Source organism: Pimephales promelas, chromosome 16, assembly GCF_988280905.1.
Source record: "Pimephales promelas chromosome 16, fPimPro1.hap1.1, whole genome shotgun sequence".
Lineage (NCBI taxonomy): Eukaryota > Metazoa > Chordata > Actinopteri > Cypriniformes > Leuciscidae > Pimephales > Pimephales promelas.
The window spans coordinates 23,628,052-23,646,450 of record NC_142784.1 but is presented as its reverse complement, the minus strand read 5'-3'; the positions used below and the strand labels follow the sequence as shown (position 1 = coordinate 23,646,450).

Sequence of the window (18,399 nt, the reverse complement as noted above, 5' to 3'; positions counted from 1 at the left end):
TTTAAAAAAAAAATATGTGTGTAAAAAAATTAGGAAAAGGGGCATGAACTGTAGCTTTGGTCTTTGAAAAACCCTTAGTAAAAGAGCTCAACAGCTTGTCCACACCAATGTTGTTATTGTGCCATAATGAGCCAATCGCAAAATCGTTATCTTTTCGAAGCTATTTCCTGACTCATTTGCACTTTACGTAACATACAGTATGAGTAATAGAAAATGTCAATTATAGTTACAGAGCTTCTCAGTAATGGGCAATACATTTTTATCATCTGAAATCATGCCACTAAGATCCATTAGCAATGCATGAGCGCACCCAGGTTTTTTACTAAAACTGTTCAAATGAGTTTTTGTTGATTTAAATAAAGCTAATCTATTAAACAAAATGTAAATATTACATTAAAAACTATTACTTTAAGAACTAACTGAAATAAAATGTTCTAAAATGACTAAAACTGAAATAAATATATAGTAAAGTTAAACTTTAGTTTAGCTACTTTAGGTTTTTTTTCAGTTTTGCTAAATTTATGTATTGTGGCCTGTGTATTTGTTGCTTTGTTCTGGTGCCCAAATGTAATATGACGTCATTGACGGTGTTTCTGAATGCTTGACTAAGTCTTGTTGATACGACTGGTAGGCTAAAACTGAATTGCCCTACGTGGATAAATAAAGTTTGAATTGAATTGAATTGAAATGAAAATGAACACCGCTGCTGAAAGCTTCTGTTGTGTCCTCTGTGCCGGCAGGAGCTGCTCATTTGCATTTAAAGGGATACACACTAAAACGGTGCATTTTTCTGAGCCCCAAAATGTGACAATTTAAACATGCTGTAAAAAAGTATCTGTTGGGTATTTTGAGCTAAAACTTCACACACACACTCTGGGGATATCAGAGACATATTTTACATCTTGTGAAAAGGGTCATACTGTAATAGGTTTTCTTTAAAATATTGATAAAAACCTGCTCTTATTCCCAGAAGGCAGTATGCCCCAGGTGGACACATAGTGCCAGTGCTGTTGTCAGTGGGGTTGGGAACTGTTGCTTGCACAAAACAGAGGAATCCGGGGGCACAGGGCCCAGAGGGCTTGGAGAGACCATCTGAACCGCAGAAATATCCCATAGGGCACACCAGGCATTGTTCTGAAATTATATAAAAAACATATATAAAATAAGCATGACAGAAATGGAAAAATGCATGTAATAATGTTCCTCACTTATTGCTGTAGAATAGAGAATATATCACCTGCTGAAATGAGGCCTAAAGAATCACTGTATGAGCCTTTGGGGCATGGAACTGGGTTTCTAGGCTGAGTCTCATTGGGGCAGTAAAAGCCTTCAGGACAGACCAAAGGAGTGCTGACCCCCGTAGAGCCGCTTGTGAGATTGATGCAGTGGAAACCAGGAGGACAGGGCTTACACTCGCTCTGCCCCCTCTGATCCTGAAACTGACCTGCGATCAAACAACAACATATAAAAAGACCAATGACAACAATCACTTTTATATTTGACCTCTTCTAAAAAGTGTAGAAACTACACTGAAATGGAGCAATGGAGCATTACCTTGAGGTCACAGAGCAGACAGTACAGTATATCTCCAAAATAGAGTATTACAGTACCTCCAGGGCAAGGCATGCAATCATCTGTGCTCTTTCCCCCGCTATCAGAGCGCTGGGTACCCACTGGACAGGGAGTTGGCACAGCGCTACCAATCTCACAATAGTGACCAGGAGGACAAATATCGCCATAAACGGCTGACAGAGGAGCTGGAGTCGGAGATCCCTCACTGCAGTAAAACCCTGTGAGAATACAACATGTCATATTAATAAGAATCTAAAAGAAGTCCTGTAAAGGCTTAGCAATGTCTGTCGTAGATTTGTATTCAAACCTGATAAGCAGGGTCCACTGACTGAGGTCAGGCTTGGTTCTGAGCAATAAAACCCGGCTGTACAGTTTTGGCACTGACTTATGTTGGATAGTTGATGCAGATTGCTGTAAAACAATTTATTTATTTTATTTAATAGAATGAGATTTTTCAAATTGATTTAAAAACAATATTTTATAACGTAAAAGGTTGTTTTGTACTATTATGTGTCACACTGGTACCTAAATGTGCCCTTGGGACAAGGTATTGCAGCAAAACTTCCGGCTGGACAATACGATCCAGATGGACATGGTATTCCAGTCTCATTATCATTTGGGATGGGAGTGATGGCTCCTCCAAAACACAAGAATCCAGCACTGCAAGGGCCAGTTGGTGACACAGCTCCTGGACAAACAAACAAATATCAGCTCAACATACAGTATAAGACCAAGCAGGATTAGCATGTTCTCTAGGGGAAATAATCATTGTTCCCGTGTCATACCTGACCCAATACAATAGGTCCCAGGGTCACATTGAGAGCATTCAGAAGACTCGGCCAATCCAGACCGGTTCCCATAACTGCCTGGAGGACATGGATGTTGACTGGATGCTCCGATTGGACAATAAAATCCAGGCTGACACGGGAATGGGTGTGTCATACCTAGTACAAGAAACACATCCTTAAGCAAAGGCATACATTTCATCTGTTCATTTATTGAAATTTTATTTGTACCGTTCTCAGGGCAGAAAAAGGAGGCAGGGCACAGTTCACATCTATGCTGGCCGAGACTAGGCTGAAAGCTACCTGGGAAACATGGCCTCTCCATGAGGCTGCCCTGTTAGAGTGGGAACAACATGAGTATGCTTTGTAGAAGTCACACTGTTCTTTTAAAATATTTAAATTAATTTTTAAAAATAGGATTTAAATTAACAAGTCATTTAGTAAATTCATGCCATTTACTGTTTGGGTCACTCAAAATTAAAAATTTCAGTCCAGAAAAAGACTTCAAATACTACAGAAACCCCATAAAAATTAAATAATGAATTTAAATTTAAATAAATTCATTAAATAATTACATAATGAGATTATTTTATAATGTTATATTTAAAGAAAAAGTTCAATATAAATTTGAATTTGTACACCATACAGTATAACTTTGACTTTTAAAGGTATATACTTGTTATAGATTAAATATTAATTATTTTTTCAGGCTAAACAAGACCTAAGAAGTGCATTTTATTCTTGAATTATTATTAATATTTTAATAATATACATAAAAAAAGCTTGTTCCTGTATTCTGGTGTCATTAATGTTATAAGTAATGAAATATGTTTAAAGTTGTTCAGATGAGCATGTTCAATTGAGCAAAAAGCAAAACAATATATTTTAATAATATACAAATAAAAAATGTTTGTCAATCAATCAATTCACTAGTGAATATCGTGAGTTTTCCACTTACCCTTTCACAGAAGTGGCCTGCACTACACACATACTCAGGTGGTCTGGATGTATTCTGTCGTCCAGGGCAGTAATAGCCCTCAGAGCACAGACCAGAGGGCTCAGTTAGGCCTCTTCGCTCACAGAAATATCCCGGTGGACATTCAAGGCAATCTTCTGCACTGGATGCACCAGCAGTTCCTGGTGAATATTAAATAATAAAACCATAAAACTTCCGGAAGAGTTCAAACCAGAAAAATGACTTGTCCTACTTAAAAATAGGCGCTGTGCTTTAAAAGCTTTTTAATTGGTTAATGGCAGGTAAAATGTTAATAGGCAATAAAGACGGGACATCAAACAACATCTACGTATGCTGGTAAATACTGAAGTTGAATTGAAGATACATCTTGCAAAATAATGAAAATGTTCATTAATCTGCTAGCTTCACTTACTACACATTGTGCTTTGTGGACAGGGCAGGGGTAGCGGTGTGCCTCGGGGACAGTAGTGTCCAGGAGGACAAAGCACAGCACTAGGATTTGAGGATCCTGTGGGGCAGAAGAATCCAGCCAAACAGAGGCCTACAGGAGTGTGCAGGCCAGTCTGATTACAATAAGAGCCCGAATCACAGGGCTGGGGAAGAGACGAACCCACTGGGCAATAAGACCCTGTAGAAATGATTCATTGAGCTTTAGCCATCAGAACACAATCATCATGATCTTATACAGATAGAGATGGCCGATTTAAAGAGATATTTCACCATAAAAAAAAAGATAATTCTGTCTTGATATACTTTGAAATAGTGATTTGAGTCAGAACTTTTCAATGAATGGGTTCACAACTGGTCTGAATTGTTAATGAATCAAATAACATTACTCTTTAATAAAGTTTTTAGTGAATAATGGCAAACTTTGTGGTCTGTTGCTCAACCCAGAAAAATAATATGACATCAGAAGATATGGAATATTGTGCACAAGTCATATAAACTACATTTACGATGAATTTCTGGTACATTTGCATCATTTTAAGCTCCAGTTCTAGTTCATTGACGCATAGAAAAGACTGACCGGTAAATTATTTGAAATACTTCCTTTGGTGTTCCGAAAAAAGTTTGCAATGACATTAACCATTAACATTTTTTTTGGGTGAACAATCCTTTTAATGCAATGTTAAAGAAGACTTTTATTAACAAATATATCAGTGTGCATTGTGTACCTGTAGGACACAGGTCCCCTTTGAAACCAGTACACGATTCTGTGATTTGTAGGCGTAATTCTGAATAACCCTCAGACTCGGATATATCGAATAGAGGTCTGGGATCCAGGTCATCCCAGACTCCGGCACCATCTCCTTGAAAAAGTGTCAGTCAGTTTTAACAGCCTCATCCGTTACCATATAAATGATTTAGTGCCATACCAAGAATCCTACCTGGAATGTGAATTGAACAGGTTATGTTGTGCTTCAGAAGGCAAAGATCATACTTTTGGAGGTGGGATAAAGATATGAGGTCACAAAAACAGGTCCTCTGCGAAAATGTGGCATGAGGTATGGCAGTATCTGCACCACCAACGCAATAATGACCTGGAGCGCAAAACCCTGCAGAAGGGCAAAAATAATATATGCATCATTTATCATCATTCAGCTGAATTATTTTGTGGTCTGCAGTGTAATATTTATTATCTGCCAACCTGATGGCTGAGAGGAGCCTGGTGCAGTGCAATATCTTCTTGGAGGGCAAGGGGAGCAGTCATTAGAGGAGGTGGCCCCTTTGTCCTGGAGAATAAAACCAACAGGACAGGGTAACGGAGCACTGCTCTGCTCAGGGCAGTAATATCCTGCCGGACATATATCTCCATACATCTGAGAGACTGGGGCAGGCTCTGTGGCCCCAGATGAGCAGAAATGACCTTTTATGGAGGGAGAACCAGATGTGAAATTAAGAGATACACCACCAGAACAGATTGTAATGGTCATCTCTGTGACACTGACCTGCGGAGCAGGGTCCAGAGGGGATGATTAGTGCGCTGGTGTTGCAGTAGAATCCAGGAGGACATGGAGAGCAATCCAGCTGTGATTGCAACCCCTCAATCATATTCACAGTGCCCGGAGGGCAGGGAAGCGGGGTGGTGCAACCCTCCATACAGTAGAAACCTTGTAGAAGAAAAAGCATTTAATACTGTAAAAATAATACAATTCGCTTGGCAAGGCAAGGCAAGGCAAGTTTATTTATATAGCACATTTCATACACAGTGGCAATGCAAAGTGCTTTACATGGAAGAAATTAAAATAATCAAAAGAAATCAGAATAATTAAAACAGTTTAGAATAAAAAAAATCATAATAATAAAAATAAAATACAGTATCAAAAATAAAATGAAGTACAGTAACTTGGTTGAATAATTAAAAAAAACAATACATTTCTTTAAAAATACAAATGCTGATTTGAATTTAAAGAAAAACATCATGGTAGGGAAAATTGGGAGGTACAATTGTCCTAAAAAAAATGTCAATACTTAATTTCCTTTGTGAAATACATTTTTCAATTTTCTTATGAATTTGAAGAGAAATATGATCCAGATTTTTTCATGAAAGTCAAGAAACTTGTCAGGAAAATGTCTAGGTCATATTTCACGCGTAAATCTAAATTCTGAAACTTATTTTTAGGACCATACAGATCTAAATTTTTTACTGTAATGTGAAAAAAAATGCTGTATTATTATAATGAAAATCATAATTGATAATGAGAATGGTAAATGTAAAACATTAAAATGTCGGCTTTTCTATGCTTCCATTTCTTGACATACAGGGAATCTGATAACAACAACAAAAATATCAATGTCATATTTAAATAAAACAATCTAAAGAAATCATTTTATTTACTAATTTTCTTATTTCAAAATGTATTTCTTTTTTTATTAAATTTAGCTTGAAGAAAATTAAGCCCTTTTTTAGAACCATTAAGATAAAAAAAAAATCAAAATGTCCTTATTTCAACTTTGTGCTACAGTATTGTTTCACTGTAATGTAAAAAAATACCCTGCAGTAACATAAAACATCAGGATAGTCAGAGAGTAACTATAGAAATGTATGGTAAACCATGTGTAATTATCCTAAAAATAATACATAGATTAGTCAAGGCAAATTATAAATGTAGTAGGCTTAATATTTTCTTAATAAAATACATTTACTTATTTGTTTTCTTTATGATATTAGAGTGAAATATGACCCAGACATTCCTTAAGAGGCTTAGAAAGACTCAGCCATATAATATTTACCTGGTGGGCATGGTTGACAGGAAGGCTGGGATAGCAGAGGCTGATAAGTACCAGGCGAACAGATGGCAGGCTTGACACTGCCATATGGACATGCGTGACCAGACGGACACTGACGGTCTGAACAGACAGATCATAAAGGTAAAAGACTGGCAGTATAAAAATAAACGATGTCTAGACATATTATGGCAACGGTACTAAATAATTCAGACAGCACTAGGGCAACCCTGTAGAGATGCTGTGGCGAGTCAATAAGATAAATGGAAGGAGGAAGCAGACGCTGTCTCTCTTTATTTATTAAACTTGCTCAGCACTCTGTATATCCAGTACCCCAGTTTAACTGATGCCTAGAGGACATATGGATTTCTGCTTCGTCAGTGTTGCCTCCTACCAGGTTGATGTCCTGTTACAGAACCTGCCGGACAGAAGCTGCCCTCAGGACAGCGGAGCTCTGCAGAGCTCTGACCCCAGTCTGGACAGTAGAATCCAGGGGTACATGGATGACACTCTGTCTCAGACACACCACCACGCTGGCCCAGGAATGAACCTATAATATAGAACAATCAGAGATCATTTGATTAAACGCAATTAGAGAGATACTAACAAAATACTGTCAAGTTGGATGTTGATTATTCTTCTGTAAATCAAACTGGAGGTGACATAGTAACGTTTCTTAGAAAATTACATTTTTTGCTACATATTTCATTGCTCTTTTTTCAGTGGAAACAAAAACTGAAAAACACTTTTTGTGTTTTTTTAAATAAGTCTCTTGTGCTCCCTAAGGCTGTATTTATTTGATCAAAAATCTAATAAAAAAACAGAAATATTGTGAAATACTTTCACAATTTTAAATAACTGTTTTTATTGCAATGTATTTTAAAATATTTATTTCTGTCCTATCAAAGCTGAATTTTCAGCAACCATTATTTTATTCTTCAGTGTCACATGATCCTCCAAAAGTTTTTCTAATATGCTAATTTGGTGCATTTCTTATAAATGGCGATGTTGAAACGATTGCATATTTTTGTGGAAACCTTGAATTATTTTTTTCAGGATTCTCTGATGAATAGAAAGCTCAGAGAACAGCATTTATTTGAAACAGAAATAGAATCTTTTTCAACATTATAGATCTGTTAACTGTCACTTTTGATCAAGCAAATCAATAATTTTACTTAGAAAGGATGCATATGAAAAGGAATATGAAAGCATGGAAGCATATTGCGGTCAGCAGCCAAAAAGTTCCAAAAAAGCAGTAGCACGTACAATGTGTGTGTTATTTTCCAAGTCCTCTGAGACAATATAATAGCATTGTGTGAGGAACAGACCAAAATCAAGGTAATTCTCTGAGAAAATTCTCCATTTTGGAGCTTGAAAACTCCTCGTCACTATATCCTTTCCAGTATTGTATGAAAAGGAGCAGCGTAAACATTATGTTAAACGTCTCCTTTTTGTCCCACAGAAAGATATAATCAGTTAATGATGTCAGAATTTTCATATTTAGCTCAAACTCTACCTGGTGGGCAGGCTTCTGGTCGTGCGCTGCCAATCGGGCAGTAGTGCCCTGCAAGACAGAGATCCCCAATGAACTGAATCTGAGAACGAACATCCTCCACTGTACAAGCCCCAGGATCTTCACCATCTGAAACAAATTCAACTAATTACCGTTGCAATGCTTAGACTCATTACCATGATCAAACACTGCGGTAAGTGGAGAAAATGACCTGTGTTGTTGTAGTACTGAGGCATAGGGGTGTGTGATCCTTGAATACAGTAGTATCCAGGACTACAGGGCCCAGAGGGTGAACTCAGCCCTGGTTCTGCACAGTAATGTCCTGGTGTGCACAACTGACACACCACTACAGATGCTGCTCCTATTCAAACACCCACAAAGTTAGTTCCATTCATCCATATTGAACAGTGCAAGCATGCTACATATGCTGGAATAAGACCTTCTAATGAGCCAAATGTGCCCAGAGGACAGGGCTCCATATGGCTGGCACCCGGTGGGCAATAGAAACCAGCTGCGCATCTTCCTCCCGTGGAATCTCCAACTGGCTCTGAGAGCGAGGCACCCAGGTTGCAAACATAACTGCAAAATCCAAGACATTAGCATAAGAAAACAGGCCTATATTATTCAACCGGACATTTGAGTGGAATAAACTCACCCTGGAGAACAGTTGCCCGTAGGGGTCTCCAGGCCAGACGAGCTGCAGTAATTACCAGGGGGGCAGGGGACACACTGATCCTTCCTGGACAGGCCTAACTGGCCATTAAAAGTGCCCACAGGGCAAGGGAAGCTCACTCCGGACTCTGAGCCTGTTCAAAATACAAAATAGAGTAAAAAAGGGTTCACGTGTACTCATCATGTACTCGGAGTAATTTTGTAATTACCTGCAGGGCAGTAATATCCCCTAGGACATGGCACAGGTATAGAGGTTCCTTCTGTTACTGTGTCTGAACCAGCACAAAAATATCCAGCCGGACACACAGAACATTCTGCCTAAGGATGTGATGTAGATAAAGTATATTTTTTTAAGCTTTGTTATATTAAGATCACATTAAAAAGCTTGGGCCATGTTTGGATCAAAACAAAAATGGGTCACTGAGCAAAAAAACCAAGCATCTGCAATGGCCATCCCAGTCCCTGACCTGAACCCCATGGAAAATGAGTGGGCTGAACTGAAGAGAAGAAGCTGGGATTCTGAAGGATCTGGAGAGATTCTGTATGGAGGAATGGTCTCTGATCTCTTGTCAGGTGTTCTTCAAACTCATCAGGCATTATAGGAGAAAACTAAGAGCAGTTATCTTGGCAAAAGGAGGTTGCAAAAAGTATTTAATACAAAGGGGTAAATAATTGTTCCCAATGTGTTTAGGAGATGATAAACAATGCAGATTTATTTTTTACAGCCATCTTTGATCATATTTACCAAAGGGGGCAAATAATTCTGACCAGCACTATATACCATGCTAGAAATTTTGCAATATAAATAACCAGTCTATAATTTTACTCAAACATTGCTCATTTTAATTTTACATAAACATAATTTCCACTATAAAATGCTGTTAAACAAAATACATCATTTAAGATGTGTTGGAAATCAGTTTTGCTTTAGTATTATTTAAATACTATTATCGTGTTTATTAATAGTTTGAGTTAGCTTTTATTTTTATATTTTTTTAGTTTTGATTTTAATTTGTTTCAGCAATTTTTTATGTTTTTGTCATTTCTTTTTAGCTTTAATTTATTTTCAATTTAGTTTTAGTTGTAGTAATTGTACTTTTTCAACTTAGATTTACTTTATCTTAATCACAACACTAATGGTAATGCTAAAGAGAACAATCTTTTTATGTTAAACAGTCCTGACTCTCTCTCAACTGACCTGCCCCAGGAGGCTCTGGAAGGTCCCAAGCGGGCAGGGGATCTGGTTAGGTGTGCCAGCTGGACACATATGTCCAGGTGAGCAGATGTAGTCGGCAGGCTGGCTGGAATTTTGACCATGTGGGCAGTAGTATCCTATCTGGCACACATCAGAAGGGGAGGAGAGACCCCTACTGGAACAAGCAGATCCTACAAAGAAAATGTCCACAAATCAGTAGAAACGAAGGGATCAAAAAAGAAGTCTGAAGTCTCCAAAAAAGGAGCACTGACCTGGAGGGCAGGGCAGACATTCAGACAGCTTAGTGTTCTGGCTGCTGTTGCTATAGCTGCCTGGTGGACAAGGCTCAGGGAATGAGGACCCTAGGGGACAGTAGTGTCCTTGAGGACATTTATCACCTGTCCCTCCATCCACGGGTGTGGGGGACACAGCTCCCGAGAGACAAAAGTGTCCAGCCGCACACGGTCCAGACACAGCACTCTGTCCAGGAGACTTGCAGAAGAAACCTGCCGGGTGGAAAGTTTGTAGGAAATTTCACAGCTGAGATTTGACAGAAACACAAGGGGCTGCAACTGAAAATGATATTACGCAAATACTGTGAAGAAATAGGGCAGCGTGACCCTCTGAGAATAAGAGATGTGTAACTCTGAGGAATGACTCAATAGGAATGCAGTCGAAATTGTACCTGGAGGGCAGGGAAAACAGTCTTCACGGCTGGTCATCCTTGTATGTGGGTTAATAGTCCCTGCTGGACAGGGGTGCTGATTTTGTAGATGGGTCCCCTTAGGGCAATAATGGCCTACTGGGCATTCAATGCGTTCAGAAGAGGAACCAGAGGCAGGACAGTAATAACTGTAAGTGAAAAGAGATATTTACTTTACAATGAATGACTTGATTGTAAAGTATGTAATTTTTGCTGCACTTGCTCCACCAAACAGAATGCAAAATTAATGGCAGGCTTCATGAACACTCCACTGTCTGCTATTGGGTGATCAAACAAATAGCCCCGGCCAAAACTCACAACAGTGCAACTTTGCTTTTCCAGTGGCCTTGATTCATTTTCCCCACAGGGATTTTAAAAATGTCTTCATTAAAGAGTTATAAGCCATGAACCAGATCAACCAGCTACAAGGTCATTCACAACATAACAAACTTAGATTTGAAGCAATAAAAAATATAAAAACCAGACAAAAAGACAAATGTACAAGACTATGCACTTAATGGGTTTAATGAGGGAATGAACTGCAATCCCATGAAGCATTGCGGATAACACAGCTGAAATAAAAACGTTGGAGAAAAATACAACCATGTGGGCTGATGGCTCGGCACAATCTGGGACATTAGAAAGTAATTTAACGTAAAAAAATAAAATAAAAAAACATATACACTTCAACTTTAAATGTTAACCATTTTTTATCTACCCCTGGGGACACAGGCTGCAGCTGTCCTGTCGCTCTCTACTGCTGATGGATCCTTCTGGACAGATCTGAGGAGCACTGGAGCCTCTAGAGCAAAAATAACCTGCGCGGGAGCGGAAAACAGGATGAGGTGGGCCGGTGTGAGGGGAAGGTGGGCGTTTTTAATCTGCCCTGAATTGGAGATCTGTCATTTACCTGTCGGACACGGTCCTCCTCTGTGATCGTTGATTGGGCTGTTGGGGAGTACGGCTCCCTGTGTGCAGTAAAAACCTTCCCAGCATTCTCCGCTGGGTGAAGTCAGCCCAGATATGTCACAATAATGACCAGGAGAACATGGCAAACATTCTTCCTATAAGATAAGGGTATCCATGGTCCTTACAGATGCAACAGGACAATGGGACGTGTGTGGTCATGCGGTTATCGATAGAGAAATTCCTCTTACCACTTTGATCAGTTTGGTTTTGTTACTGTAAGTGCCCTCTGGACAAGGTTGAGGTTGAGTGGTGCCTTGTGGGCAAAAGTGACCCACAGGACAAGGTCCTCCTGCTCCTTGAAAAAAAAAAAAAAAAACATTATTAAATTCTATTTTATATATATTTATAAAGTATTCAGGTAAGGCAAAAACAATTTGATGTTGCTTTTTCAAAAACTGTTTGCAGACCTTTATTTTTATATATTTAACTATTAAAAAAATGTATCCTAAAACACATCTTTCATTCAGAATTTGTTATGTACAGTAAATTCTGCAAATCTGTGGATGTTAACCCAGCTACCTGCAGACTGCGTTTGAGGTCGAGGTGAGATGTTCCCATGCACGCAGTAATATCCCTCAGAGCATTCTCCTGTGACAGAGGTGGAGTTCAGAAGAGGGCAGTAGTGTCCTCCATCACATTCCCTACACTCAGAGAGGGAACTCAAACCAGAGTCAGGACTGTATGTCCCTGCTGGACAAGGCCTCCAGTCATACCCTGTGCCTTCAGGACAATAGAAACCTACAGGCAGACATAAGATAACAGCTTAAATATGATTGCTGGATTTGGATGGAATCAGTCAGCTTGTTTGTGTATTGTCTCTCTCCACTGAGTGGTGCTGTTTACAAATTAATTGATTTTCTTGGACTTAGACTTGGGAAGTAAATCATTTAATTGAGTCAATTTCATATACTTAGGAAGTAACCTATTGACACTACTTTCACTACTATTCTAGCAGCAACATAAAATAGATATGTTCAGAATAGCATACTACCATACTATTATAATCATATCTGATGTAAATAGTATAGTGTATAATATAGTAAATATGTTGTATACGAGCAGAACTGGAACTGAAAGAAATAGAAGCTTTGTAGAGAGAGACAGATTTATATTAACCATTATTTTAACATAAAACATTAATGCACAATGACAATTATTATATAATACAAATAACTGGATGCCTCGCAAAGAATTAAGCAATGTGATGAGGACGGAAATGTAGCAAACTACTGTTTAAAACATGAACAGTGGCATAATGCACACTGTTTCACGTACTTTTGTTAAACTGTAGGCAGTATATACTGTTCAGCATCCAGTAAGCAGTACACTAGTACTCCATTCCAAACATAGCCAACGAGAGACCAAAGCACCAACCAGCTGGGCACAGCAGCCGGGCTCCATCCACACAGTACCAGCCAGCTGTGCAGGGCCAGCACTGGGAGGCTTGAGTGACGGTTACAAAAGTCCCAGGATCACATGGAACAGGGTGAGTGGTTCCTGGAGGACAGTAGTGATCCACTGGGCAGATGTGGCCGGAGACCCCATCAGTGGGAGTGGGAATCTCAGCTTTCTCAGCACAATAAAACCTTTTGGGGACATATGACACCATAGGTTAAACTGGGCATCTGTGTTGCAATTGTACTATGTATATTGTTTTGCACATACCCTTCTGAGCAGAGTCCACTGGGCTCTATCAGACCGGTAGAGGCACAGTAAAACCCTCCAGGGCATGACTGACACTCCTCAGCACTACTTAGTCCTGTACTATTAGACCACGTTCCCACCAGACAGGGCATAGGACTGGAAGTGCCTATAGTAACACAGGGAGACCTTTAAAAAACACTTTTATATTAATGAAATCACATCAGTTTGTGTTTTGTGATATTTCAGTTAACATTTTGTGTTTGTTTTTTTTGTTTTTTTGTTTTTTTGGCAGACAGGATAGTGGAGATTGGCAGGAAAGCTTTTGGGTGAAGAGAGAGGAATGAGGACTTTGAGTCAGATTCGAACCCGGGTCGCCCAGAGGCACAGTTACGACAGTTACGTCCGACATTATGGTGTAGAATTTACTTGTAGAATTTAACATAATTAATTTTAGTTTCTAGTGTTTTATTTTATCACCTTTAGGACAGTAGTGACCAGCTGGGCATGGGGCCCCTGTAGAACCATCCATAGGACTGCGTGAATAGGAGCCCTCTCTGCACCAGAAACCAGCCAAACACAGTCCTACAAATAAGCATTTGAACACAGGGCTTGTAATGCAAGAATATGGGGCATTTGTTTCAGAATTTTGACTGAAAGGCTTTTTTTTACTGAAGTCTCACCTGTAGGTTCTTCAAGTCCAACATCTGGACAATAGTGTCCTGACGGACACAACAGGCAGTCACTTTGACTGTCCATGAGCTCACGGGGGTTATAAGTGCCGATAGGGCATGGAAATTGTTTGGCAATACCAGTTCCTTCAGGACAGTAATGTCCCTTTGGACAAGGCTGGAGGACAGACATATTTACAGCCCCAAATGTCGCATCGCAATAAAAACCTGGTGTAGGAGAAAAATTAAAAAAAAAAGGATACAAGCTTCAATGTGAATTTCAGAAATAGAAATGTGGGAGTGTGTCACAGTTTGCTTTGGATAACTGCAGCTTGCCTGATTCACAGATTGTACAGTTTGCCTGCTTCTGCTTGTCCTGATATGTCCCAGTGGGACAAAAAATTGGGACAGAGCTTCCTGGGGGACAGTAATGACCGACCAGACATGGCAGAGCTAGGTCATCTGTCTGACCAGGAGGGCACCAGTAACCTACCGAATAAGGACAAGGACAAGACGATGGATAAATTATATAAACTGCACTTGACTAGTCTAAGTTTAGGGCAGTGATAGGTTTTCTCACCCTCCCTGCAGGGGGCAGTAGGAGCCTGAAGGCCCACGGTAGCACAGTAGTATCCTGCTCTACAGGCCTGACACTTGTCCTTGCTAACAAGGCCTGCTGCTGAGGAGAAAGTCCCTGCTGGACATGGCTGTGGTGCACTGGAGCCCTCGTCTGGGGAAAACGATAGATATTCGTAACTAAAATGTATTCTGGAAAGGCTGGTTTGCTGAAAAGTGACATAAATCCATCCAATATTTACCACAGTAAGTGCCTGGAGGGCAGATGTTGCCTGTAATGCCATCTATAGGCCTGGAGGAAGTGGCTTCTCTCGTGCAGTAATACCCCGGAGAGCACGGCCCACTCGGTAGGGCTAGACCTGTTTCAGAAGGTCAGGTTATGAGCAAACTGTTTTGCAAAAGCACACAGGGAATTCATTGCTTTTTATCTGGTGATTACGCACCGGTTGCATTGCAGAAAGCTCCTGGAGGGCAAGGTTGAGGCTCAGAGGTCCCTGATGGACAGTAAAACCCCTCCTGGCATCTGCCCCCAGTGGAGGATGCAGGGCATAGGCAGTTAGCATTAGTGTAGTTGTCCAGGTCAAAGGGCTGTGCGTTCCAGGCAGCAGATACACAGAACCATCCTGTGTGATGAAGTCATTGGTTGAGTTCAATATTCAGTTAAAAATAATCAGGTAATTCAGGTGCTGTACTAACCAGCTTTACATTTCCCAGACACAGCGGACAGGCGCTCTTTCTCACAGTAGTGGCCAGGAGGACAGGGTAAGCAGCTGTCCAGGCTGTGGGTCATCGGCTCGGGGTTGTAATACCCTCGTGGGCACGGGAACTGGGTGGCATGTTTTGTTCCTGTAAACAAAGACCAGCACTGCATGATACTGAGTTGTGGTTCCTCTAATAAAAAGTGCATTTTGTCTAGTGAAGCTTCACTAGGCAAAAGTAGCAGTACTTTTGTCACTGAAGCAGTATAATAAGTGTTTTAATGTACAAATTAAAACACTTAATTCACTGAAGCAGTATATTAAGTGTTTTAATGTACAAATACACTACTGTTAGAACGTTTTTGAAAGTTTCCTATGCGGACCAAGGCTGCATTTATTTGATCAAAATACAGTTGAAACATTAATGTTGTTAAAAATTATTTAAAAAAATTATTTAAAAATTTAAAATAACTGTTTTCTATTTGAATATGTCATTTATTCCTGTGACAGGAAAGTTGAATTTTCAGCATCATTACTAATAGTGTGCTATTACTCAGTGTTCAGTGTCACATGATCCTTAAGAATTCATTCTAATATGCTGAATTTATTATTGTTTTCACTGTTGAAAACAGTTGCACTGCTTAATATTTTTGTGGAACCCATAATATATTTTTCAGGACTCTTTGATGAATAGAAAGGTCGTAAGAATAGCATTTATTTGAAATAGAAATATTTTGTAACATTATAAATGTCTTTAATTATGTCTTTAAAATGTCTCTAATACTCTACTGAAAGTATTAATTAGGTTTAAAAAAATCTTACTGACCACAATTTGTTTTGGTGTAGATATACAAGCATCTTTTGGCAATATATATATATATGTACTGTATATATAATAAAAAATAAAATTAACAAGAAATTGATTATTTATTGTTAACAATTAGGGTATCTATCAACTTTTTTTTGTATTGTAAGCATATGTTTATATATGATTCTGTCTCTTACCATCAGGGCAGTAGAATCCAGGAGGGCAGGGGTACAGAGTATATTTGCTGGTACTCTCTGGGCAATAGTATCCAGCGTGGCAGGGACTGCACTTAATCTGTCCTGTCAGGTTGGTATAAGTGCCCGCAGGGCAGGGAACAGGCACGGCACTGCCAGTGGGGCAGAAGTGCGCTTGAGGACAGAGACCACCTTCAGAATCAGAACCTGTACCAACCATAACACCACAGTCAATAGTAGAATACAAACAGACAATGAGCTAATGACGCTATCAAATTAACAAAAATGGTTGGATGGTCGCACCAGTGGATGACGATGCCGTGGCAGGGCAGTAGAACCCCTCTCGGCAGGGTCCAGATGGTCTACTCAAGCCCACCGAACCGCAAAACTGCCCAGCAGGACACGCAGTACACCCCGATTTCTTAGTGCCATAAAGACTACAAAGACAAAAAAAAAAAAGAATTTGTTTATGTTCATTCATCATATTGGTATGGTATGATCATTTGACCCAGTATTACAGTACCTGTTTGAAAAGGTGCCAAGTGGGCAGGGTAAAGGGAGGCTGGTGCCCTCAGGACAGTAATGACCCACAGGACACGGCCCACCCACCCCTGTGCTTATATTTGAATCAGGATTCTTGAAGTTTATGCCTGCAAAAGTCAAGAGAACCATAACCATAACCACAACTGCTAAGATGCTATGATTCAAATCAACAGAATGAGGTCACTAATTATTACCTGTGAGGCAAAAATACCCAGCCTGGCAGGGACCAGTAGGTTCAACTAGTCCCCAATCTTCACAGTACATTCCTTAAAATGATAGGTGTGTATGATGAACATAATACTACACCAATGCTATTAAAACTGCCAAAGGTGTAAGTAAAGCAGGGGCACTGCTCTCACCAGCTGAGCACAGTAAACACTGCTCTACTTGGCTTTGTCCTGCTTTAGGGCTGTATGTGCCTGGAGGGCAAGGGAGGATGTCCTCCACTGTGCCCCCCAGACAGTAATGTCCTTCTGGACACAACTGGAGCTCCTCCCCCTCCAGACACAGCCATCCAGTGGGACAGTCACTGCATTCTGCAGCACCTGTGTTCAGACACATTAACAATATAATGATCACAACTTACTTTATTATGCTTTGAGTTGACATTGTGAATGAGTTGACATGTGTATGAGCTGGCAGAGACCAGTTGAAGGCAAAGAACAGAAAAGATGAAAAGTACGTACTGCACTGGCGATGGTAAAGTATATAATTCAAAGTTTTCTGGATCTGGATCTAAGAGCACAAAACGAATACCCTATGATAACATAACGGGTTGTGATAACCCAAAAAGCATGCTTGGATGCATACTTCAAATATCAAAACTCAAACCTTTTTCAAAGTACTATAGTTTGAGGCACAGTAATCCTAATCTTGCATTCTTGATACACCATCAGATTACAAGTATCATTGTGAGGAAGAATGAACTTCACTGGTAAATAACATACTATAACTGCGTCCCAATTTGCATACTATCCTTCCTAAATAGTATTCGAAAGTAAAATGAGTTCATCCCAGATCGTAGTTGAAATAAGATACCCGGATGGTCTACGTTTTATTTCACCTGCAACAAAACTGTGAACTTTATCTTAAATGTATCATTATGCAAACACATTAGGAGTCATCCTCATGATAGACCCACGACTGGGAGATGTTACTACATTTCTCTCTGATACGGTAGGAAATTCAATTAAATTGAATGTGGAGGATTTTAACTGTGACAAGATGGTTGACAGAGCAGTTTAAACTGTGACAGAATGCATGTAACCAAGCGACAGAGTGGTACCAAAGCTTGCCTGTATACTGCTACACACTCAAAAGTACATCCTTTTTCTTCACAAAAACAGTATCCACTTTAAGTATAAGTAGGTGAATTGTGACGCAGCATATATTTTTTGTATTATAATTTCCTGAAACTGATTATACCCTCACCGGATAAAAAAGGAACCAATTACAGACCTCAAGTAATTCTGGAAAGTATTAACTCAAAAAGCATGCATGGATGGATGCAAACCTTTAAAAATCAAAGCTCTTGTGACACAACTTTTGATGTACTATGATTTTAAAACGCATTGATTAATCCCAATCAACTTTCGCAAATTATTCTAAAACCACCATTAAAGGAATGTTTGACGTTTTAAGCCTCACAAATCTCA

The 18,399-nt window shown here is 39.6% G+C and overlaps 1 protein-coding gene across 1 annotated transcript in view; it reads right to left on the bottom strand.

The window, feature by feature from the left end:
• The window catches only part of LOC120478543 (uncharacterized), a 48,104-nt gene that overhangs the window by 18,916 nt on the left and 10,789 nt on the right, over nucleotides 1-18,399 (bottom strand). Inside the window, exons 24-64 of the mRNA XM_039670472.2 lie at nucleotides 17,104-17,289; nucleotides 16,939-17,010; nucleotides 16,725-16,851; nucleotides 16,505-16,638; nucleotides 16,205-16,408; nucleotides 15,198-15,347; nucleotides 14,945-15,124; nucleotides 14,744-14,860; nucleotides 14,506-14,655; nucleotides 14,262-14,414; nucleotides 13,938-14,153; nucleotides 13,735-13,839; nucleotides 13,279-13,423; nucleotides 12,988-13,199; nucleotides 12,133-12,351; nucleotides 11,802-11,908; nucleotides 11,555-11,708; nucleotides 11,363-11,462; nucleotides 10,627-10,793; nucleotides 10,214-10,447; nucleotides 9,945-10,132; nucleotides 8,956-9,064; nucleotides 8,730-8,880; nucleotides 8,514-8,653; nucleotides 8,286-8,435; nucleotides 8,078-8,203; nucleotides 6,956-7,111; nucleotides 6,568-6,684; nucleotides 5,283-5,444; nucleotides 4,982-5,200; nucleotides 4,722-4,889; nucleotides 4,509-4,643; nucleotides 3,746-3,961; nucleotides 3,316-3,494; nucleotides 2,589-2,691; nucleotides 2,358-2,516; nucleotides 2,098-2,260; nucleotides 1,880-1,983; nucleotides 1,611-1,790; nucleotides 1,238-1,444; nucleotides 955-1,134 (exon numbers count right to left, since the gene is read on the bottom strand). Coding sequence (XP_039526406.2) covers nucleotides 955-1,134; nucleotides 1,238-1,444; nucleotides 1,611-1,790; nucleotides 1,880-1,983; nucleotides 2,098-2,260; nucleotides 2,358-2,516; nucleotides 2,589-2,691; nucleotides 3,316-3,494; nucleotides 3,746-3,961; nucleotides 4,509-4,643; nucleotides 4,722-4,889; nucleotides 4,982-5,200; nucleotides 5,283-5,444; nucleotides 6,568-6,684; nucleotides 6,956-7,111; nucleotides 8,078-8,203; nucleotides 8,286-8,435; nucleotides 8,514-8,653; nucleotides 8,730-8,880; nucleotides 8,956-9,064; nucleotides 9,945-10,132; nucleotides 10,214-10,447; nucleotides 10,627-10,793; nucleotides 11,363-11,462; nucleotides 11,555-11,708; nucleotides 11,802-11,908; nucleotides 12,133-12,351; nucleotides 12,988-13,199; nucleotides 13,279-13,423; nucleotides 13,735-13,839; nucleotides 13,938-14,153; nucleotides 14,262-14,414; nucleotides 14,506-14,655; nucleotides 14,744-14,860; nucleotides 14,945-15,124; nucleotides 15,198-15,347; nucleotides 16,205-16,408; nucleotides 16,505-16,638; nucleotides 16,725-16,851; nucleotides 16,939-17,010; nucleotides 17,104-17,289 — 6,444 coding nt within the window. The remainder of the gene's footprint in view (nucleotides 1-954; nucleotides 1,135-1,237; nucleotides 1,445-1,610; nucleotides 1,791-1,879; nucleotides 1,984-2,097; nucleotides 2,261-2,357; nucleotides 2,517-2,588; nucleotides 2,692-3,315; nucleotides 3,495-3,745; nucleotides 3,962-4,508; nucleotides 4,644-4,721; nucleotides 4,890-4,981; nucleotides 5,201-5,282; nucleotides 5,445-6,567; nucleotides 6,685-6,955; nucleotides 7,112-8,077; nucleotides 8,204-8,285; nucleotides 8,436-8,513; nucleotides 8,654-8,729; nucleotides 8,881-8,955; nucleotides 9,065-9,944; nucleotides 10,133-10,213; nucleotides 10,448-10,626; nucleotides 10,794-11,362; nucleotides 11,463-11,554; nucleotides 11,709-11,801; nucleotides 11,909-12,132; nucleotides 12,352-12,987; nucleotides 13,200-13,278; nucleotides 13,424-13,734; nucleotides 13,840-13,937; nucleotides 14,154-14,261; nucleotides 14,415-14,505; nucleotides 14,656-14,743; nucleotides 14,861-14,944; nucleotides 15,125-15,197; nucleotides 15,348-16,204; nucleotides 16,409-16,504; nucleotides 16,639-16,724; nucleotides 16,852-16,938; nucleotides 17,011-17,103; nucleotides 17,290-18,399) is intronic.